Raw genomic sequence first — 24,899 nt, 5'->3', positions numbered from 1 at the left:
TTCCGCGGGTATTTCGCAAGCGGGTGCGCTCGCGTATTCGCGAGGAATCAATGGCGGATACGGCTTGTCTATCTTTAGCGTGTGGCGCTTTGGCGGATGGTGGCGTTGGTTCGCGTGGAGAACGACGACGAAAATAATTGTAAACAACCGGAGGCACTCCTTAACGTGGTGACGCAATCGACGTAGAGCGTTTGTTTGGCCAAGTTGTAGCGGAGGAATTATAAAAGGGGCAGATGAGAGAAGCGTAATGGGAAAAAGCGAGAGGGTATTACTCCTCTTCGTCCCTCGCTGATATCTGCCTCTCTTCGTTTCTCTGCCTCGATCCGATTTGTTCGCCCTCTTCTCCTACCCAAGGGAGGGAAAGTGTGTCAGCGACCGAAAATAATCCCCGCTAGTGGTTCGTTAAAAATATTTTCAAGCGGTTCTCGCTCGAACGAGCTGCCAAGGCGTCGTCGCGCGACGCACGCCTCCGTAGGAAAACACCCTTATGTCAGTGTTGATGGCAGTGCAACAAAAAGACATTTTTTTAGAACCGAAAAAAGAGTGCGAGTAGAGGAAGGTAGGGGATGACGGGGAAGTTGAGTAAAAATGCAAAGAAAAATTTATAATTATACCTTTTATTCAAGTTTTATTATAAGTTAATACTTTGATTCATGTCTTGAACAATATATACATATAGAAATTGGAAGTTATTAAATTTAGAAAAAAAAGTAATGAAAAATCGATGCTACCCTATTATGCCCCTCACCTCTCCTATTGTATAATATTTGTATTTTATTAATTTTGCAAGGTGACAAAATTGAGGCTCTCCCTGTCTCTCCTCGACTTTGTTTTTATGAATCTTACAAAATTAGATACAGTAAAAATTTGCTAAGACAAAAGATTGACACATCGCTGGTAGTTGACTCGAATCGAATGGTTGATTTTTGTCCCTTGGCCAACGCTCTCTTTAATCGGTTCCCGTTTAATAGAAGGAAACTGGCGTTCTGTCGTTGGAACGAGGCAAAAAGGAGCCTCGGTTCGCGAAGCAAAACGCCTTTTACCGAGTTGCGGATGGTCGTTGCAAAAAAGCCGTGGCGTGGAAAGCCGCAGCGTACAGCCATTCCGTAATGGCGTTATCGCGGTCGTGTAAATCAGCAATTTATAAGTATGAGAGCGGTGGACGTCTAAAAAGCGCGCCGATATTTCGAGGAATCCAACGCTCCGTTCGTTCTCTACAGATCGTTGAACTTCTACCGTATCTGATGGACTTATGTGGTTGCAATTGATGGTGTTTTCGTGGGATCGTAAAAATAACCGATGTACCATTCGAAAGGAACGCGTCGCCGTTATCTGATATCGAAACAATAAGTAGACGATTTTTTGAAAAAAGGTCTAAAAATCAATCGATCGATGAGAAAATTAATTTCATTTTTATTTTAATTGCAATGTTGATTACCAAATGTAATTGTGAATTTGCATTTTAAAACAGCAAGCATGCAATAGGAAAGGAGACTTTGATAAAGGTTCTTCCCCCGCGAGTTACGATTCATAAAATTCCTTCTATCGCGCCCTTTCTTTTTTTTTTTTTCGTCGAACGATCGAGGAAGGTTGCTACAGGTCAAGGAGGCAGGCGATAAAGGGTCGACAGATTTTTCAGACCGCAGACAAAGCTCGCTCTCTCCTCTCTCGGAGCAATGTTTTCTTCCCCCCTTCTCTCGGTTTACCCGGGCTACCCTTCTTTCCGCTACGGCCCGAGAAAATAAGGTCTCATGGTGATACTTTATGGATATTGCCGGGTGGATATTTTCGGAAAAGACCGTAAGATAATTCGACGATAAATTGATCATCCGGTAGGAAAGTTTTCTGTAGTCGAGAGGGATGACGGGATTTTTCAGGTGAAAATAATAGGGGAAGTTCGGTTAATTCTTTTCAGCTGACTAAGGACTTTAGTTTGAACCCGTTTATGCGGAAGAAGTTCCCTTTAGACACGGTAAAGTAGTATTTTCAATATTTTGTTTAAGTTTCCTGAGTAATAATCTCGTGAACCGTACTATAAGGGTATTCCTCGCTTCAACGAATAATTAGCCATTTTGTATTAAGAATATCGATGAAGCATTTATACAGGCATTTTCAGTGAACCTTAAGCTTTAAATTGATGTATTACAAGTGCCATTTCATGATACTTTTATGTCATCAAATTTGAATAATACAGTAGGGTAATTTCTGTCTGACCAATTATCGATACGAATCACTGATTTATTTATTATATCACTATAAACCTATGAACCCTTTAATGTACCGCCATTAACATATTCTATATCACTTTTTCAACTAAAATAACTTAAATTTATTATAAATAAACGGTCCTTGACATCGAAGAAAGAAATTACCATTCCACTTGCAATTCTCTACAAAAAATTCATCAGACAATCGCAATATTTTCTATCACGATCAATATCCCAGAAAACCTTTCTCCATCTAACTTTCCCAAATTTCTCTACTCCGAAACCGGTTCATTTTCACGGGAAATGGAGTCTGGGCGTCGTTTCGAGTAACGATAGCTCGCTTCCCACGTGCGCGTTAATTAAACGGCCAGATTAAGCGTGTCCAGTACAAGACGGTCGAACGAAATCAAAGGGAATTACCAAACGCATGAAACGTTGTTTGACTGTAATTTTTCCGCAATTATGTCGAAATTTGGGGGGGGGGAGGTGGTAGGTGTTTCGTTGCGAGGATTACGAGAATCGACGCGTTCGAAGGCAACAACGAGGAACGGCGTGTGCATATTCGACGAACGCGTTTCATGAAATGGTAAAATACGAAAATTGGTTGGCATTTCGAACAGGGATTATTGGACAGCCAACAGAGAGAGAGAGAGAGATGGTACACGTGTGCAGGAAAAGCCTACGGCACGTGTGTACCGTCAGAGAGTTTGAAACGGTGTGCGGTGTATCGATTCGACAACGGAATTTGCGAACCAGTCTCGAATTGTTGCCGTGCTTATATTTATGAGCCACAGCTGTCCAATCGCATCTACAATTTACTACTCGCATCCCGCGCACCTGCGATTTTTAAATTATCTAACGAGCCACCGTATGACGCGAGATATTCGACGGCTTTAAACGAGCATCGTGCTTTATTCGCTTTTCGTCTCTCTCACTGAAATAAGAGACGATAAATTCATCTTATCGTCTACTCTATCGAATACCAATTACAATTGTAGGGATATGAGAGGGATGTAAAACTATGTTTAACACTAGAACTACCGACGTTTGATGCACACTTATTTATATAATTAGAATCAAACTTAAAATTCAACTATAATAAAAGTAGCAACCAAATTGAACACATTTGAACTGTAAATCACTTTATTAATCATTTTATAATGGGCGTTAAATGAAAACCTGAAATATAATTTATTAATAATTTCCTGTTTGGTATAGAAAGAAATGTAGAATTTCAAAATTTATAGTGCTAATTCGACTGTTCGTTTATTTATTTACAGATGAAATAGACGTGATCGGTGAGTCGAGCAACCAGTCGGACACAGATGATCACAGCAGCGTGCAAAGCAGCAGTGACAGTGGTGTCGCAATGTCCACATCCAGGCTGACCCTTTCCGAAATGATGGACAATCTTTAGGTACGTATCAGGTGTGTATCCCTTTCATGATTTTCTATTTAGCTTCTCGAACAGAAAAATATAAACCTTTGGGAATGAAGCGCTTCAGAGCTTCGGGTTAATCTAAGTAGTAGAAGAAAGAGTGTCTTATAATTTGAGAAGATTAAACATTTTGAGAAACGTGCTGGATTAAAATTTTTAAAAACAAGTAGGTGCTAGATGAATTATTAGAACTTGCTGTTATTCCTTCAGCCAGATTCCAACGAGATAATAATTTATAATTTCATTTGTCTCGTTTTAAGATAGAAGAGCGAACAATTGGTAGAATGAGGCTCAGTTTTCTTATTATTCAACGAAACCTGATGGTAGCTGAATAAATGACATCTATATTTTCCTATTTTTCAATAAAATGAACAAAACATACACTTCATCTAGGTGAAACAGATGATGCCATTTGGTTCGACTCGTTGCCTGTCAACCGGTAATAATTCAAGCTTATCGTGGCTGGTGACTCAACCGTTTTGCACTTCAGAAAAGTTAAATATTAGATCGAAGATAGGGTAGAAAAAAAATTCGAATATTTTAACCTCGTTCCACTAATTTAAAATCAATTTTCAATGAAACTTAATCAGTTTAAAATTTCATGTCTGATCAATTTGGCTGAACATTCAAATTTTCCACGTTTCCAAAGCTTTGGAAACTTTCAAGATTTCCATATTTTCAAAACTAACGAGAAACAAAATTGAAAGGTTTAAATAAAAATAATATTATCGGTTGATAAATGGTCCGTGATTCATCCACGTGAAACGTCACTTTGTTTCTCGAAGAATTTTTTAGAGAAGCAATCTTAGAAGCAACTTCTTAATAAAAGGAGAAACGCGAAACTTTATCCCGAATCAGCACTTCGTGGAACGTAACTCTGAAAAGTCGCTGAAAGTTTCTAAAACGAAGATCATACAACAGGGGTATCCGAGGAAGAGGAAGATATACGTTTGTTTTAATAGCAGAATGTAGCAAAAGAACGTTTAAAAAGAAGTACGAACAATGAGGAGCTCTTTTGATAGTGGGGCTGTGTTTTATAGGGTACGAGACTACGGGTCTTATTTTATTTTCTCCTTCCTGAAATCTACCTTCCTCCGCTGTAAATTCTGCAGAGATAAAGATTCAAGAAGAAGCTTCGGTACTGTTTCACTGAGAAGATTAAAAAGCAAGCCCCGTATTCTGCTTCATCTGCATTTTTTACAATGTTGAATAAGTTTACCATCTCACGTGTTCTGACTAAAAGTTTCAAAGGACAAAGTAACATTCTTTTTCTTCAGGATTGATATACGCACATTCTTTCTTCTACTCTTATTTAGAGTTTCAGATATTAAAATTCCAGAATTTCCATAGAATTTCATTATTAATATTACATGAAATTTCCTTAACTAATCAAAAAACGTGAAAAAATTAGAAAACCACAATATTCTCAGCAGCTCAATATTGTCGAAAACCCCCTAGAATGTAAATCCCCCGTTTTTTCCACAAACGCCATAGGTTGTAGAAAGAAAGGAAAAAAAAAAAGATAGAGAAGCGAGAAAAAAAGCCACAAATCCCCGACAAATAAATTTTCACGTCCGTGCCTTCGGGCTGTTTGCAGACAAAGAAGAGATGGCGCGGTGGCGGCGGAAGAAAGCGGAGGTGGATCGTTCGAGGGCGAAGAAACGTGGGGAAAAGGGTTTGGAAGAGGGAGAAAACACGTGGAGGGCGAAAAGTACGGGCGAAGAAGCGGAAGAACAGAAGAATATCGGCTAGCATGTACGCGGATACGCATCCCCTGTCGCGACGCTGAAGAATCTTAACAGGGTGTGCAGCCGCGTACTCGATCAGCGAGATGAAGAAATCAAGTATAGAAGAAACCGGGCCAATGGCGCCAAGTAAATGGCAATTAACGAAACTGACCAATGCGAACGGAAGGATACGGAATTATCATCCTTGATCGAAGGATATCGTCCTCGAGGAAGAAACGTTAGAGAAGTTGAATTGGTCGCGTGTAAATTGAAAGTTGATCGAGAGCATTGTACATATTTTTAAGGAAGACTAAATTCTTGAGAGAAGAAGCAAAAAAGAAGAGAAAATACAGCGTGAAGAAGAAGAAGAAATGAATTTCAAGCGTTTCTTTCTCGACACATAAACGAAGAAAGCTGTCGATTGGAACTTCAGCCTGTCGATTTCAACGGATCGACCGACAAAGAACGAGTCGATCAAGGGATATCTCGATCGGTGATCGATCGATCGGACCTTAACTAATCTACACGGTTGGTCCGTTGTGTACAATTCGTGGAAACGATCGGTGCGAACCGATCGCAGTATCGCGAAGATCGTCTCTTTTATCTGATCTTTCTCGCCCGTTTCTTCGTGCCGAGTTTCATCGAGACGATTCCAGCTGACCCCGGGAGAAGATTCATCCGTTCTTGTCGACCTGTTCGACTAAATTTCACGCCGCCGTCGTTCTTGCGATCGTTTTTTGTCTTTTCATTTGTCTTGCTTGCTTTTGCTTTCGAAGAGGGTAAACACTATTGATGGGATCCAAGTAGGTTCGAATTTAACCGAACAGTTTCGAATAATTCATGAGTATTTGAAAAAAAAAAAAAAAAAGAGAGATACCTGTGAGTGTATTAGAATCTAGAAGAGATAGATTTGAGTTTTTCACGAGTATTCGAGTTCACAGAATGAAACATCGCTGTAGTAGTCTAATTCCACGAAGTCAAACTTTGCTTTGGGACTCGACTAGGATTCCTGAGTGCCCTCCAATGCGAGATGAACTTCTCTTGGTTAAAACTTGGGAAAATTCTGGGGAGAACCTAGGGACAATCTAGGGATAGCCAGGGAAAGACGGGAGATCCCAGGGAGAGTCTAAGAAAAGCCTCACCTAGAACCTCCCCTCTTGAAACATAAATAACATGAAGAAATAAGGCGAACAATGGGTCATTCCATCCCCTAATTTCTAACCAAGGGAAGGCTAAATTGCAGATATTAAACTTGATCCCATCTCTGGTCCACACAACGTATCTTTCTGTCTTCGTCGTTTTTCCATCCCCCGGCCAAAGAGATTCGATCGGAGCAAACCTCTCGTCGCCCGCGTTGAAGAAGGACCGACGGTACGCGAAGAGAAAACACTGGAGAAATGAAAGTAACATCGCGATGTTTTCGCTTTCCGAGGGAAATCGTGTTACGAGCGTGGTATCTTTGCAAAAGATGAGAAATCTTTATTTCGCGTGAACGAGATTGAAATGGTACATGGAAAGATGAAGAAGAAGAATCTTGCTGAATGAAATGGAACAGGCTGGATGAGAAGGCATCAGTCATTCCGGGAAGACCCTGTATATCGAATTAGCAAAATCAAGGGTGAAAAAGGGGGATGAAGAGGGAGCGAATGGGATTATTATCGTTCCAGAAGGGAGGAACAAAGGGAGTTAAATCGCGAAAACGAGCTTGCGAAGACGGATTTCTTCGGCAACCCTTACGTCTAATTAACAAAGACGAGTACACGCGCAAGGGAAAGGGGAAAAACTCGAAAGAACACCGACAAAAAAATAAACAATCACGCGCATGCATGCATACACACACATACATACACGTACACGAAGAAAAAAAAAATAATAAAAATGACCGAAAAAAAAATGATGGATAAGAGATAAAACGAAGAAAAAAAAAAAATAATAAATAACACATACACAGTACGAAACCCCGTCGTGTGTGTGTGTATGTTCACTTGCACACGATGGCACACGTAATTAGATTCTTTCTGTATTAATTAAGGGAGGGTTGGAGGGGGGAGGGGGGTTGCGCCGTGATATATACGGGACGAGTAATTCTTAAACGTACGCTCTATTGTAATTAAGTGAAACGTGTGTTTAACCTCGTTTCGTTGTAATACACGCATTCAAAGAGTACAAATTCTGTAAAGTCCCTCGTTGCTTGTTCGAGGATGTAACAGGACACCACCCACCACCTGTTGTTGTTGTTGTTGTCGTTCCTTTGAAAGAAACGACGAATCGGTTTTACTTTGAAACGGCCAGGCAGAAGGGAAGAAATGATACACGCAGAGACAGCTGTCAAGTGTTAAACAATGTTTCTGGTATGTGTGTGTGTGTCTGTTTGCGTGTGCATGTATGTGTGAGAGAGAGAAAGAGAGAGAGAGAGAGAGAGAAGAGGTGGGTATAGTGAACGCAGAAATATATCTTGATTGTTGAATCGATCAGTTTTGAAACAACATGCGTTTAATGATGACACAGTCGTCTCTATTTAACATTTGGAAATTATTTGTAGAATTTATTTTCTAAATTGTGTACAAAATTTTGTAAATATTGAAAATTGATATTGTACGGCCGTTCTATCCGTCGTGTTTGTCGAATGATCGTATTAACGATCCAAGGTATATTTCTGCGGTTACTAGAATTAGAAGAACGTCGTGACAGAGAACGTTTCGAAAGAAAATAAGGTCGTACATGGGTCCAAAGAGTTCCTTGAAGGGAAGATCGATCGACGAAAGAGCCTGTTACACAAAACAAAGGTGAACACGAAAAGATCGACCGCCTGGTTAGAGTTTCCACTTTGCGGCTCAGGAGAAATCTAGATGGTTAGGGTCCGGTGACTCGTCCCTCAGACCCTTTCGACTTCGTCCTTCGACGATGAAATCGTTTTAACCCTTTCGATCCAATACCGGTATATCCTGAGGTTCAAATTCCTTATCTCCTAAACTTGACTTATTTTACGACCACCCTATATTGCTTCTACCAACTATACACCCGTGTATAGTTGGTGGAAGCAATATACGGTGGTCGTAAATTAAAGTGTCCGTAAACTTTGATCACGAAACTTAAATAATTCAATATTCTGACTATAATTAGGAATCAAATGTAAATATTTTGAAAGTTATAACAAAATTTCTATCGAACGTGGAAGGTATGGGGTTGGAAGGGTTTACTTCGATCCAGAAATCATATTCACCATCGCAAATGAATGCTCCAGAATCACTTTAAAGTGTAACAGGTTAAAATCGAAGATCGGTCGATCGGGAAACCTTCTTGGATCGAAACAGCGTGGCAGGAATCGTTCGAGACACACGGAGTCGAGTTTTCCGGCTAGGTTTACGCAGACCAGATAGACTGATTACCAAACGTAACGAGTGATCTCTGAACAAAAAAAACAAAAAAATAACAAACAAACAAATAAACAACGGTTTTAAACGGCGTTAGTTTGTAAGAAAATGATAACAAACGAAAAAAGAAAAAAAATACGGAGGTTAACCATTGGGGATATACAAGGATCTCGGAAGTACGTCAAGGGGGTTGGGCGAACACACTTTTTTCGGACAGTTTTCTCGCACAGTACCCATCGATTGACCTTTGGAAAATGGATGCTGGGTTATTCAGATCCTACACATTTTATTCCTAACATTTTTCATTCATTAATTTTCTTCTAAATTAATCTTAATTTAAAAAATCTTCAAAATTAGAATTTCGAAAATTATTATCTTTCCATTTATCCATTATTTTAATAATATTATTAGAATATTTATATTTAAATTTTTCCATAAACTTGAAATAAATACTAGAACTAGGTATAATGATAAATGTTTTTCCTCTCGTTCTGCTGTACTCGATGCTGTACAAAAAAAATATTATCATTGGGTCACGTTTGACCCAGGATCCGAGCCGAGGGTTAAACGAAACGAACGGGTGGTAGATGATTCTTCGACGAACAACGCAGAAATCGAACAGGGACGACGGAAACGATGTTCTCGTCGATTAAATTCGAGGAGGGGGTAAGAAGAACGCAATCTTTTAGAACGACAGCCAACGTGAAAAAGGAGGAGGCAGTTTCGAAGATTGATCTTTCTACAGAAAAAGAACAAAAAAAAAAAGAAAAAGAGATGAATTCAACTCGAATCCCATCAGGAAAAGCGACCAAGCCGAATGAAATATTTTCAGCAAGGCAAGCCGCGAACTTTTTAACGTTAAACGTAAACAATTACTCCCGCAGTCGTTGTTGTATCAACAATCGACCATATTCTATAGTTGAAACGCAATCATATTGGTTGTTGCAGAAGATTAACCGCGGCCGAAACACATCAAATACAAAATACGGTGGGACTCGAGATAAGCATTGATCGAAAAGAGACGATCACGTTGAAATAACAGACGCATTGTCATTTCAGAAAAGTTCACGCGATCGTATCTCAGAAGAAACACTCGAAAATGCCTCCTTCAACCTTCCCTCTACCTTTTTTTTTGAATTTTATTTAAAAAATGTATAGGGTCGAGCAACGACGAAAACGGGCAAACTTTCATTTAATTTATTATGTATTTATTCGAGGGACGAGGAAATTTTGAAAATGAATTTTGTACATAAAAAAATGGCAGTTGGACTGTTCTCTTCTTTTAAAGAATATAATCATGGTTCAGTTTGAAATTTCTCTGATTTCGATTATGTGTAATCGTTCGAATAAATATTGTTGGCTGTCGTTCGCCAACGCTGACGACGAAGGATAGGATGAAAAGGTTGATTTTCAAAAGATGGGGAACGATTTTGGGATACAGATGAAGGGATGAATGGAAAGAAACGAGGGAACCACCAAAAACCACCACAAACCAAAAAAAAATACACACACATATATATATATATATACACAAAAATGAACAAAAAAAGATGCATAGATTACACACAAAAAGTCTACAAAATTAAAAAAAAAAAGAGGGAGAGACCTGTTTGAGTTAGGTCTAGGGAGGACTAACGAGCAAACAAAAGAATAAATGAAAAAAAAAACACAAAAATAAAAACACACATAATTAACATTTTACAAGTAAGTGGTTTCATTAAGTGATTAATGATGAATGTCTCTTGAACGTGTAGATCGTTGATGAACGCACCTTTGTAAGTTAACTATTCATTTTCTTTTCTCTTTTCATTTCTTTTTTTTTTAATCATTCGTGACTTTTGCTTTCGTTTTCGTCGTTGCCATCCAGTCGTTGTACGTGCCGTATATCTCTTACGACAAACAAAAAAAAAAGAAAAAAAACAAAACGAGAAACGATGAATTTTATCGTTTTAAATCTGGGTTCGTAGTACCTTGTAGCGTGATAAAGATGTATGTATTCTATATATTAAATAGGGACACACTCGCCCGATGTATTGCAAAAGGGAACGCAGAAACGAATCGAAAAAAGAAATATTTTAAAAATCATAATTGTAAGATGAATTTTAATTTTTTTGTTTTAATGAAATTCAGAGAGGCGATCGCGTATTTTTAATGCACCCTTAACGCGTCGACCGTCACAGTAGAATAAGTCAATGTTTGGTCAGACTTACTATAATATAGATTAGTAACACGTTGATTTTTAGTTTGTATCATAATATTGTTGGTATATCGCTTCAGTTTGAATAGTTTTAATCATAAATACGATTTTAGCAATATTAAAAATCATGCTACTATTTTAATTAAAATCCTAACGACGGTCAACGTGTTAACACTTTCCCTTCGTTTCTACTAAAACAAAAACCAGCCACCATAATTCTATCTTCTCGATTCTCGTGCAAAACGTGTAAACGCCTCGCGTCTTGAAAAATAATTGAACCAACGATCGATTCGCGTTTTCACACGAGAAAAATTCCGTTGTTTCAAGGATATATCGGGCCGGTATGTTTCCACGAAAATGTGATATTAAAATTAACACGAGAGGGAAGCATACGATGAAGCGTAGAGAAGCGGAGGATTAAGTTGAGAGGGAATCGACGAGGATATTTAAAAATAAAACAAAACGAAAAAAAAAGAGAAGGAAAAAGTGAGAGGGGAAGAAGCAAGTTTTTCGAGGGTTGGGGGTAGTTTGGAGAGGGTGTAACCGAAAAAGATCGATGCACCAACGCGTGAAAGAGGGTCAGACACGTGTGTGTATGTGTTTTTTTTTTCCTGTGTGAAAGGGACAGAGAGAATGAGAGGAAAAGGAGGAAGGGATAAAAGAGGGATTTTTGAAGAAGGGAAGATATAAGAGTATTGAATGGATGGTTTTTATCGTGAATGACGGTTTGGGCACAGATCACAACAGCAGCAATATGAATTGATGCAGTATTGAGCTGACAAAACGAATGACAAAAATAAAAAAAATACTTGTTACTCCAGCCGCTAGAAATATATGTAAGATGTATAATTCAACAATGGATAATGCAAAAAGGCTGCGTTTCCGTTCTGGGCTCAAGTGTCTCGTGTTATTATTAAACCGTGCAATTTGTTGTAGAAACAATTTCGCCGAATGCGTCGACTTGTTCTGAAAATATTTCTTTCATACATATTGTTTTTCATCTGAAATCACGAGGACCTTTGAGCTCATTTCGTGTATCACGCGGCCGTCAGTCTAACGTTTAAGGAACCTTTAAGTAATAACTTGATGATCGATAACTAAAGTAAAAATAAAAAAAAAAAAAAAGATAAGAGAGAGAAAGAGCTAGGGAGGAAGACGAAGAGGAAGAGGTGGATGATGATGATGATAAGGAGGAAAAAAAATACAAATATGAAATAATAATATTGAAAAAAATGGGTGTTATTTTTAGATGTCTATTAGATTATCAGAACCAGAAAAACTAAAGGATAAAAAAATGCTTAAACATATAAAAAAAAATGGAATAAAAAAAAAAAATGAGAAACCTACTATTAATACTACTACTACTACTACTATTACTACTACTACTACTGCTGCTACTACTTCTACTACTATTACTACCGTAACTTGTAATAAGGATTTAAAGAACATAGAAACTTAGTTGAATGCGATTTCACAAAATGATGCAACTTTTTGAGAAGAGCGTCCCTTCTTTTTACGAATACCTGCTCAGGACGAATCACATGTACAGAGAGAGAGCGAGAGAGAGGATCTATTTTACATCCTGAATGTTTCTTTTCGACCAAAATAAAAAAAAAAAAATAAAAAATGGAACCAAAAAGCGCGACAAGAAAAAGAAAGTAAAATGAAAATAAACGAAACAATCCTTCAATAGTTGGAATCATTTTCTACCAAAAAAGAAAACTGAACGTGTCGCCCAGTCCTGTGCAGGTGCGACTAATAATCGTGGGCGTGAAAGAGACGAAGACGACGAAGGGCGACGAACGTGTATCTTTTCCTTTTTTTTTTTCCTTCCCTCCCAAAGAAGCAAAAAAAAAATGTCGTCGTCTCCCTTCGTCGCGCTCAGGGACACCTTTTTCCTCGAGACGTTTTGCCGCTTTCATTGTTTAGATGATTACTATTTAACGACAAACAAAGAAAAAAAAAAATACATAAATAAATAAATAAATAAAAAAGATGATCGTACGAGGGAGAAGAGTTGTAAAAGGGAAAAGGTCGACGGGTACCTTTTTTTAAAACCGTGTGCACGTCCCGTGAACGCGTGTTGTCATTGTGAGGTGGGCTTTTCTTTTTTCGAAGAGGAAAAAAACACATCGACTACCACGAAAGAAAGATAATGAATACACAACAAAAAGACACTTTCAAAAAAAAGAAAAAAAAAGAAAAAAAAAAGAAAATATACATTTGTAAACGAGAGCACGAGAACGTCGTCGTCTCTTGTTGCGCTCGAGAATTGTCCATCGCGGTTGCGTCTGGTCAGTTCGAATCATCGATCATCGGTTCTCGATTCCAAGATCGTTTGCAATAATCGTTGATGAGATTATTACTAATCTTTACAACTGTAGATAAAATAAAAACGATCTCTGTTAATCAGATAATCAAGAGTAGAATCGTATTTTTAAGGGTTGTCCAAGAATCACCCCCTCGTGGCAGCGGTTTTATCTTTCACACGCAGTGTCACCAAAGCGAACGAATCGATATCCGCCGCTAACTTGAACAAAAAATTGCTCCGTTTAACACTGAACGCGAAGGCTTATCTTCAGGGTAGACTATCCGGGTCGACCTTTGGGTGTACTCTTGGACAGGACTATACTGGAAACATTTCCAAGCTGAAAGAGAAAATTACTCGAGGTTTCTCGAACTGGTTGCCCTTCGACTGGTAACCTCGACTGTCGGGAATCGATGATCGCAAAGAAATACGCGGGAAAGTAGCCAGAGACAAAGACGAAGCGAAGGCGAAAGTGCCAGGGTGGGTTACGAAGAAAGGTTTCACGGGTGCCGACGTTGCAATCGCGCAATTGCCGCGTGGCGATACTCCTTCAGACGAAAAGTGCGGTCCTTTTCTCGGTCGTTGTTGAGCCACGGACAAAAAAAAAAAAGAAAGAAAGAAAGAAAGAAAGATCTCTCTGGCTAAAGGCATGGCAAGGGGAAAGAGAATGGGGTAAGACGAGGCCACGTAACCGGCGTGGGCGATCCTCGAGGGGTTCTAAACCGACGGAAACGGTCTTGAAACGAAGGGAATAAGGGAGAGAGAGAGACAGAGGTGAAAATTGGGTGGACAGGTAGTAAAGAATTTTTCTGACGGTGTGTGGGTGTTTGTGTGTGTGTGTGAGTGTGTGCGTGAGAGAGAGAAATAACTGTTGAGAACGATATATATCGAGATAAAAACGATCCTCGAGATGCCACGTTGAGCTCTCTTTTCGCAATGAGCATTTAATCAACGGTAGGGATTGCTTTAGCGGACTTAATCTTAAGAACCGATGAATCGCAACGAGTATATAAACGATGAGAGATAAAGATGATGAAAAATTTGAGGGAATGGTATTGGAGTTTGAAACGAATTTTAAAAAAAGGGAGGGGGGGAATTTTAAGATCGTGGATAAAAGGGTGTGAATGAAATTGTATCGCGATGTGGGGTGTGATTCGAAGATGATGACAAAAGATAACGGGAGAGTGAAGGGATGGATTGAAAAATTGAAAGATATAAAAAGGCATGTTTTGTCAATTTGTCAATATTTGTCACGATTTGGTATGCCTACGATTGTAGCCTCCGTTTTACCGGATGGATGTAATATTAACGATTCAGTACGATTCTTATAATTATTATGATTATTCTTAATTAATTGATTAATTGATTATCCATTAACACAGCTCGCGAAAGTAGGAATAAATACCGGACAGACAACATGAATCAGATGATTAAAAAAGAAAACAGATAAGAAAATGAAAAAAAAATAAATAAATAAATGAAAGGAAAGGAAAGGCAACCACTTATATTATTGTACATATTTACTTGTAACTGCTATTCGTATTGCAGAGGTTTTGTTCTCTCAGACAAATGATTTCCTCGATTCAGCGGGAAGAAACAGACAAAAAAAAGTGAATAAAATAAAATTTGTGTATTATTAAAACCCGTGTCCTGGTTCCTTGAGTGTTAATCAAACCTCCCTTCCGGTGAAACAAATTTTATTTTACAATATCAATTCATTTTTTTTTTCATTTTCAACGATAGGATTGCGCGTAAAATTTGTACGTGTTATCTCTTTTTCAAATTTAAAGATCCCATCGAGGAAAATTGAATTGGCCACGTTTTACGTTCCCAAGATACTTTCACGACTCCGAAGATAAGTTATCTGTCGGTGGTGAACGTCGATCCACCCCATTTTTATTCGTCACTCGAAGAGATTCGCCTCGTATCCCGCGGGAAAGATCAAACGCCAAAGATACCCACGTTCTGTCGCCATCTTGTGGATTTATAACCGTATCAGAGTATTGATTCTCTTAGTTTTGCGAGGACAAAAATTACGGTGGCGTCGCTCGTTCTTTCTGAGAAACGGGGTGGTTTTAATTTATGATGAGACGCGATCAAACCACGATCAAACTTCATGACAGCTTCTCTCGACCTTGCCAAATTAATGAAGATGATAATGCCAAGTAATCGACGATTATAAGACTGCAAGTTTAACAAATGATCCATGGAGTACTTCAAAATCCACCCTGACAGAGTAACCAGAGCACGGTTTACCTTCAATACTGATGTCCTCGTCATAAAATTCTAGAACCATTAAAATGGCAAGAGTATATGAAAGAGAATTTCAAGAGCTTTAAAATGACACATTAGTTGCTCAAATGAAACGTAAAACATCAGTTCAGTTTGAAAATGAATAAAATAAAAGATGGAGGAAGTTTCGAATCATTCCCCGGTATTTGAATACTTGCAGTGTACGTGGATCTCTTGGTGACGCAATACAATTTGAAACACACGTTACCACGCACTTCACTAATTACGAGCACCTAGTGCAATCGATCCCTCGACGCAAAATTCGGCCAACCTACGCCCTTATCCGAGCTTTAACCTCCGGGCGACCGAGTTTTGCAGAAGCGTGCATCAACGACACGCAGCGAGTTTCCGCATGGCCGATACATGGTGCTTCATCATCTCAAGCACCCTTCGACCAAGGACGAATCCACCTGGTTAAGGGTGCGAACGGGCGAAGGGCGAAGAAACGAGGTAAATTAGGTCTTGGCAAAGGTAAGACGAGCAATTCAGATGATTGGATGAAATTTATTTGAACAGAGAAATGTTGAAGATTCCATGATTTTTCAACCAGATTTTAAAATGTAGTTGTAGTAAATTGAATTTTAGATTCGTCTAATAGAGTGTTTGATAGAGAGAAATAGGACTGTTTGAAGTTTTAAATTAGAGATTGAATTAGTGATGACCGCAACCTCATGATATGATGAAGGTCTTAAATATTAAATATCATTCATTTTGAAATGTTTAATGAAATTCAGGCAATATATATGAAATGAGTTACAACAGATTCAACGATGGACATGCTTTTGTTTTCGAGTAATCTTAAATTTGTATTTAGATACCTCAAGAATCTAGAACGAACGCCATCACATTATAAAAATGTGAAACACTTCGTACTCCAGCTTGACGGTAAACAGATTGCTTCAATACCAACGATTATATCTCATTATTCAGTATTTTGAATTCAACATTGTCGTATCTCATTGTCAATAACAAAGGCATTTTCAGTCTTTTTGTATCTGTAGTCACTCCATAGATCATATACAATAAATCATTTTAAGGTGATGCTAGCGTTGAAAACATTACCGACAGTCCGATGCGTGAAGTATTACCATTTAATATCTTATGCATTCTTCTATCTTTTTTCTTATATTTCAGTGCTTTAAAGTGAAAAAAGTAATCTTGATCATATTTCAATATGGCGTTGATAATTTTCAACGAATCTTTTCATTCTTTCAATGTTAAATTTTCAAAGCAATTCGAAGTTTCTGCCAATGCCTGGGATTGGTCATTCCATTATGGCGTCCTCCTATTTCGACCAATCAGCTTCATCGTTAAAGGGAGCGTTGCGCAGAGTCTGGCGTAGTGCATCATTCCTCTTCGAAGCTTCGTCCGTTTAGCACGTGTCTGCAACAGGTAAGATTAAATTATTTTTAAATATTTAATTAAATTGTCTTTATAGTGTTAGAAATACAAGAAACAGGAAGAAAAATTGAAGAGCAGTCTAGATTCTTGATTTTTGACATTAATTCGGCGTTTTCTTCAAAAATACATGAGTTGAAAACTTTTGCTCTTGTCGTGAATTCACAATGAGATTGGAACAGCAGAATCTGAATTATCTCCCCTTTATATCAATAATTTCTTGAACGTTATTGCATTTTTTCATATTTTCAATACATATTTCCCATAATTTATTGTTATAAATCGTTATAATTGATTTTCCTGTTCTTGACTATTCTGCCGATATAGATACGAAATAAAATAATATTTCCTTCATTTATTCTGCTTTTATATCGATAATTTCTTATGTACCATTGATATCTTATGTTATTTTCTGCTTTATTTTCTGTATTTTGGTGTTTTAAGTTGAGAAAAGTAATCTTAACTTTATTTCAATATGGCGTCGATAATCTTCAATACTTTTTAGCGGGAAATTCAAATGTCTCACTTATTCTAACCAGTGTTTAAGCTTTCGTATTTGATTATTGATGATCTCAATTCAAAATTAACTTTTATGCAATGAATAACACGTATAATAATATAATAGGCATGGAAATTTGATTAATATTAATGATTTTAAAAAAAATTATTAAAGAATTTCTTTTGAGTATGAGTAGTTTTTTTGAAATATTAATTAGTTGAGTACACATGATGTATCATTGAAGCACATGTTTGCAAAAACATGTTCTTTCATTTTACAGAATTATATTTGGATAAGAAATAAAACACTGTTAAATGAATCCTTGCCAATGTAAATGCAGTGTTATTGCTTTAATAATTATAGAATGGTCGACCAACGTTAATATATCATCCAACTGAGATCATGAGCAGAGTGTTTCCATTTAACTACCATTCAACATCTGCTTACTAGTTTGGTGAGTAACAGAATAAAAAACTTTACTTCTTTTTTATAATTAAATATACTTTGATTAGAGTCTGAAATACATAACATAATTAGAATGCAAGTAGTTTTTACATAACGACTACATATGTATATTAGCATTTTTTATTATTATGATTAATAGTATCAGTATTTATGAATAAATATTGAATATTTTATTGTCCTCATTGAATGTAATTTTATTAATATAAAAAAAAAAATTATCCCAGTATAATAGTTTCTTACATAATAATTTGATTGAAGAATAAAGATACTTATTCTGTTAGTTTTTTTACACTTCATTATTATTTCTCTGTATTTATATTTTATGGTTATTATATTTATGCATTTTGCTTAACATAATCTTTACTTAAATGTAAGGGTAAGTACAGTGTTCATACTTATGTCAGTTTTTTTACAATTACCTGTAACCTTCTAATATTTATGATAAGGCACAGATATTTTATATAAATTACACTAATAGAGGAGACCGGGGAAATTTATAAATTTAAAAAAAGTAGCATTTTAGGCAAAATAAATATAATTTCAGTAATCCTGTATTAGGCAGTCAAACAAAGTCAGAATAATCACTCATTTGTTCATATCGATTGACAGCATTTTATAAAATAACATACAGTTTTCTATTATACACTAAGCAGATAATACAAGAGTATATTAAGCTTTCCTATCCTCCTCTAAATCTATGTTATATTTAATACAAAAGTATTAATACCATAGTATTAAATATAAGTTTGATGCCAGAGAGAAACATGGTAAGACAATGTTATATTTCATTGATTAATTGTAAGGAGAAGCTTTTTCCATTTGCTATTTGTGTACGCAGAATGTTGTTAATTTTTATTTGTTCTATATCTTCCTATAAGATTTGCATAATTTTTAATCAAACCATGATTTATTTCTCTTGATCTGTGCCTTATCTCCTTTTTTTATGCATTATTATCCCTAATCAACAGACCTGTTTCTTCTACTTTCATTTTACAAGTTTTTATTGGTACTTCAGTCACTGTTACTGAAGTTGTTAACATGTTTAGATATTGATTATACTTTATATTATACCAAACGAGTCCTCCATTCACTATGTCAACTTCATCTTCTGCATTGTCCTTCACTTTATTGATTTTCTATTTGATTTTTATTGATAAATGAAATTTTCATTAATATTATTTAAATGCCTGCTTTTTTTTGAACCATGATTGTATCATCTATGTAGTACTATCAAGTCAATTTATTCTATTGTTTGTCATAGCATCTTCCTGTACAATTTAGTGCAATATCTTCTGCTTTTCTGCTGTGTGTTACATTTGATTTTTCTGTTACTAATTCTTCTATACTTGATTGTGGTTATCGATTTGCGAGCTAAAATCCCCACCCACTATTATGGGGATTGAATTCTTCTTTATCTTCGATCAGTATTTCCTACAATGTTTTCACTAGCTGGTGAGAATTCTACGCTTTTTTGATTGATTATAATTTTTGTACATATTAACATTTCGCTTATGCATACATTGTACATAAGTGTCCAAATTTATATCTGAAATAATATGTTCTTAAATATTTCGTATCAAAATCACGCCATAGGAAAGTGTTATTAAAGCAATATTCCCCTTTATTTATTACATAATTACAATAATATAAAATATAATACAAGACGGGTGTTGCTAAAAAAAGTACATTATTCGATTTTTTCGCTGATATTTATTGTATGAACGTTTCCATTACGATTAGCATTACAGCTTCGAAACTTCTACCAACGGCTGTGGTTGGTCGCGCCATGTTGGCGTCCTCTCATTTCGACCAATCAGACACGTCGTTAGGTGAGCGAGTGCGTCGATTTGTAACGCAGTACAGCATTCCTCTTCGAAGCTTCGTTCGTCTTGCACGTGTTTGCAACAGGTAAGATTAAATTATCTTCAAATATTAAATTAAATTGTCTTTCGGGTGTTGAAAATACAAAAAAGAGAAAGAATAGCCGAAGAGAAGTCTAGCTCTTTGTTTTTTGACATTAATTCGAGGTTATTTTTAAAAATACGCGAGTTGAAATTTTTTGCTCTTGCCGTAAATTGACAATGAAGTTGGAAGAACAGAATCCGAATTATTTTCTCTTTATATCAGTAATTTCTTGAACATTATTCAATGTTTTTCGTATTCTTTCACACAATTTACTGTTTGATATTTAATAACGTTCTTTCTTGAGCATCGTAATATTCTGAGATCTGTTCGTCTACCGGCTTCGGTTCGGCTGGGGACGAACATTACCGAATAACACCGAACGGTGCTAATCGGTCTTCGGCAAGAAGGATGGTCTCGTCATTTCTCTCGCGAACGTCGAAGTGACAAGATGTGTTGAGAGCATCCTTCCGTATAAGTAGTAGGTGCGCACTCTACCTATTAAAATATTTGGCATAAATTATAGTTCGGTCGTTTATTAGTAATAATTTTATTATTGTTGATTAAATTTTATTTACATAAATTGGTATTTCTTATTTGTTACAGATATTTGATGAATATTGAAAGGACGCCATGACATCTGATATAGGTTTAAAATAGAATTTCGTAAGAATTTATTGTTTTAATTTATTCTAATCAATTATTAACATTTATTATTACTTGTTTTTTATTGAGTCGTTGTTAATTATAAGCATTTTTGATAATTACTTGCTACCAAAGTCAAGAAAGAAAAGATTAAAGACATTTTTTTTCTTTAACCAATTCATAGAAAAAGAATAATTAATTTTTCATTTTATTGAATAATTTCGTCCAGTATTTTAATACATTTGTTTTAAAGTAGAACTAAATTGAAATAATTCGTATTCTACTGCAAATGATTACTTCTCTTCTGCAATTATTAATTATTTTAAACAATCTATTTTTGTTAAATAGTAGTAATTATATTATAATATCCAGTTTTCGATGCAAGTTTAAATTAAAATAGTACGTTTTTAAATCATATGCTGTTTAAGCATGGTTAATTATTGGACTTTGCTTATTGAAAAGAATTAGATAATTTATAAACCATGCCGTAATAGAATTTCCAACAATTTGTAGTATGCTTATAATCTTAACAACAAAAATCCTCTGCTTTATTACAGTAGTCTATTATCTTTATTACAAAATGATTTTCTATCGATGTAATATTCATTGAAACAATTATCAACAATTATTTAAAACATTTCATTTCAATCTAGGATCAATATTCAGCTTTAACAATATTTGTGCTCGTCGAATGTATTTCACGAACATAGATATTTTCATTTACAAGTCATTAATAACCGTATTTCTGTTACGAATGCTCAATAAGAAGAATGTTGTTTTGTATATTTCCACCCAGCCCCCATCCCTGCTCACTAAGTTTTTCTTTCAGGAATTGTTGTGGCCGCGCGCAATGCGGTCGGTAGAGTCAGTGTTTATACGATCATACTTCCAATGTTTTGATTTTTGCAAGGGCGAACTGGCCCTGAATAGTGTTGCGTTTGTATGATTAGGAATCACGCGAAAGTAGAGTCAGTGTTTGCTACGTATTATAATATATTTTCTAGAGCATCGCGGCTCCGATTTTTCTTTTTCCATCGCGAAAGTAGATTCTACAATTGTTCGCCGGAAATTATTCACGGTCGCGTTACTAGTACTTTATATCTTTATTTTTATTTTTAATTTTTTGTTTTTTGCTCGATATATCCGGTGTTAGAGTCACGGCACCACTGAAGAGGAGTCTTGGGCGTTACTCCATAAGGAAAGAGTGTAAGTATCTTATTACTTTATTCAATTAATTTTAATTCAAATAGAATCATTTACAATTTCAACACTTAATAATTGAAAATTCCTTTTAACTGCTAATATTTTATTAAATCTAAATTCATATATAATTTTATTATATCAAAAATTGATATAATTTGCAAAATTAACCGTAATTCTTTTTTGTTTTGTTACAGATGAATTTTTTGATTTAGCCGAGTTCCTGGATATCCTGATGATGGCTTTCTTCACGACTTCCGTCTTGGTACGTCACTTAATTGCTTTTTATTAAAATAGAATAATTAAAAATTTCAACACATGATAATTGAGATTTCTTTTTAATTGTTAATATTTTATAAAATTCAATTTCATATATAATTTTATTAGAATAAAAATTAATAATTTTCAAAATTAACCGTAATTCTTCTTTTTTTGTTACAGATGAACAGCATTTTTCACGACTTCCGTCTTCTCCTACAAGGCAGCCTCCTACCTGGTGTTTGACTGTCGGAAGAAGAGTATATCTGCGAACGGTGAGTCGCATGTTTTATGGTCCCTCTGGTGCCCAAACATGTCGTAGGACGAATGGTCCGAATCGACACGGGCTACTAGTTGTATACGTGGTTAGCAAGCATAGTGACCATGGGTATGATTATACATACCCATGAGTAGTAACATTTTTATTGTTTCATTTCATTTAGTTAGGCTAGGTCTTCTTGTACTCCGCGTTTTAATATCATTTCAATTCCACATATTCCAATAGATATTTATGAAATATATGAATGTTCTTAAATGTTCTTAAATGTGGAATTAGAATATTTGTAATAGAGAAGTCAAATACTATCTGACTTAGTTATTGCGATGGTTCAAAGCAATATAATATTGATAGTATTATGTAATATGTATACTGGATATACATATTAATGATGTTATTACATTGATTTAATTACATTTTGTATATTATAAATTTAAATATAATTTGAGAATTTTTTACGAGTAGTTTAACTTATTTACACGTTCATGAAAAAATGAACAATTTATGTGCAAGAAGACAATTCGTGACGGGTAGATTTCCAAGTCAGAGTGATCTATTTCAACACATTTTGCGTATTCTTGAAAATTCACTCTGAGGAGGGAGTCGCCCGAGGATGTTCTATTAATTTTCACAATAAATTCTTTTTTCACAACAAAGAATTCTTAATTAAAGACATTAAATTCTTTTTTATTAGAGATTTGCAATTATTAAATTAGTGTTGCGAAAAATTTCCAGCGCGAGAGTAAATATGACGATGCACTGACTAGTATTCGGTGGGAATCCTTTTGGTTCTTAATCTCAATCCTATGTATTATTTAATTAATCAAATTAGTTACAAGGATTCCGCGGCATAAGACCGTGAACACCATCTCTGGGAGATATACCCATGCATTACTAGGCCTTTGCAGGCGCAGCTTTAGAATACGGAACATATGAAAATATGTTACCATATTCTAAACTGTAGTCCTTTTGTCTATACTATGGGCGTCCGTCAATCTGACACCGTTGGATGCAACGTGTTGGACGGGCGGGTAGCGCTCTTAGCGAAGGGGTGCACTCTGTCCTGGCGTTACGACGTCCAGGCGGGGTGGGTGGTATGTAGCGTCTGGCGTAAGTCTAGGGGGCGTGAGACCCTTCGTTGCCAGCTGATATTAGCAGTGCACCATGTTTGCGTCATAGTTGCTCTATTATACTTTTCTGTATTTGTTATTAAAGCTTTATATTTACAAAGTCGAGTCACTTTTATTAAAATAGTGAAATATTAGCCCGTTCGATGTTTATGTACTAATCATGTTTCTAGATCAGGATTTTCAGATTTAACCCCTTCCGTGTTTATTGTCAAAGCCCATTCACGTGCCCAGGTGCTACTTGGATGGGTAGAGACAATGGGCACGATGACCTAGTTCATAAGAATAATAATTAATAAGCGGCTGGCATTGTGTTAGTATATCGTGCACGACGTAATCTCCACATATGGTGTGTGTGTTTTTAGGCTGTGGGATTGCGTCGGTTTAATAACCTTTTCATTTAACTTTTAATTTGAAATAATATTTTATTCAAATAGATGTACAATGAACGTACAAACCAAATAGTATTATTACCATTACTATTACCATGATTATTACCATTATTATGAAATATTCTATATCAAAGTAGTTAATTAAATTTTGTAATTATCATTATACGCAATGATTGCTAGCCTTGCCAGACGATTTCAGTGAAAAATGGTACGTACCGTAGAGTGTGATGTGAGATGAAACTCGGGTGTCGGAGGCGTCCCGGGACGTTCTCCCTAGTTTAGGCTCTTGCGCCCGGGTGGAGTGTATGGGGGTCGTGGAATGAATTTTTGTGAGAATGTGATTTTGCCTTTTTTAAATATAGCGTTAGGTAGGTAGGTAGTATACCTTCTGGTGTGTGTGATAGATTGTAAGTAGGTAGGGCCGGGACAGGTTGTCTCAGTCTCTTGGTTGGGTAGGCGCGATTTCGCGTGATCAACCTGTACCTGGAATATATTTGAAGAATTGACGATCCAATCGATACGAACGGAGTATGCCGTTCGCCTTCGATTCTATCTGTACAGTTTTTCAAATTTTTGGCGACTTCATAAGTCGTCATACGCGATCGCGATGGCACGAAACGCACAAGTTCTGCTCGAGCACGGCACGTGTGCACGAACAACGACTTATATAAAGTCCTTTTTCGTCCACGTGTCAATTAGAGTTTCGCGATTTTTCTTTTTTGTTGATTGATTTTTTTTTTGTTTTGCGAATTTGCAAGTCTCGAGCTTTAGATATAAGTTTCAGGTGGGTGGACCGCCCGAAGAAAGAAAAGGCTATATGCCGAAGCGCCCCGACAAACTGTCTTTCAAGAGGGGAACTACTAATGATTTTGCATCCTTTTGCAAAAAAGGATGGGAAATCATTATCATTACTACTTTGTCACTGTGCTTGCCTGTAGTTGTAGTTTTGTGATTGCAGGAGAAGAGGGGGCTCGTGACCCCCATGATTTTGGGCAAATCGCGTTTTCAATTTAGTGTTGCGAATATTGTCCACGGTTCAATTTAGTGTTGCGAATGAATATCGATCACGGTTCAATTTAATGTTGCGTATGCATGATTATCGCGATTTTCATTTAGTGCTGCGAACTTTAAATACCGCGTTTCTTTCTTGCATTGCTTTAAAATAGAATTTAACTTTTCAATGTTGATTGCTT

General features: G+C 36.3%; 1 protein-coding gene and 2 long non-coding RNA genes across 10 annotated transcripts in view; all 3 read left to right on the top strand.

The window, feature by feature from the left end:
- Positions 1-7,312, top strand: part of Mxd (MAX dimerization protein) — a 97,322-nt gene extending 90,010 nt beyond the window's left edge. For 6 of the 7 annotated variants that reach the window (XM_034323045.2, XM_034323047.2, XM_034323046.2 and 3 more), the window contains 2 exons: positions 3,488-3,635; positions 5,243-7,312. In XM_034323045.2, the coding sequence (XP_034178936.1) occupies positions 3,488-3,624 (137 nt within the window). In that variant the 3' untranslated portion in view covers positions 3,625-3,635; positions 5,243-7,312. The remainder of the gene's footprint in view (positions 1-3,487; positions 3,636-5,242) is intronic. The other variant, XM_034323043.2, reaches the window with a different exon arrangement.
- Positions 7,313-16,798: 9,486 nt separating this feature from the next.
- On the top strand, positions 16,799-20,563 carry LOC143305794 (uncharacterized). 2 transcript variants are annotated; one of them, XR_013062945.1, is made up of 4 exons: positions 16,799-16,935; positions 17,804-17,894; positions 19,646-19,813; positions 20,414-20,563. It is a non-coding gene; the product is annotated as an uncharacterized LOC143305794 (long non-coding RNA). The 2 variants fall into 2 exon arrangements; XR_013062944.1 differs by having other exon boundaries at positions 16,909-17,894.
- A 274-nt stretch (positions 20,564-20,837) lies between these two features.
- Positions 20,838-22,397, top strand: LOC143305838 (uncharacterized). Its single transcript, XR_013063035.1, has 3 exons — positions 20,838-21,658; positions 21,850-21,917; positions 22,094-22,397. It is a non-coding gene; the product is annotated as an uncharacterized LOC143305838 (long non-coding RNA).
- Positions 22,398-24,899: the final 2,502 nt, after the last annotated feature.

This window comes from Osmia lignaria, chromosome 11 (genome assembly GCF_051020975.1).
Source record: "Osmia lignaria lignaria isolate PbOS001 chromosome 11, iyOsmLign1, whole genome shotgun sequence".
Taxonomy (NCBI): domain Eukaryota; kingdom Metazoa; phylum Arthropoda; class Insecta; order Hymenoptera; family Megachilidae; genus Osmia; species Osmia lignaria.
The sequence above is the reverse complement of the archived record's forward strand: the minus strand, read 5'-3'. Positions and strand labels throughout refer to the sequence as shown.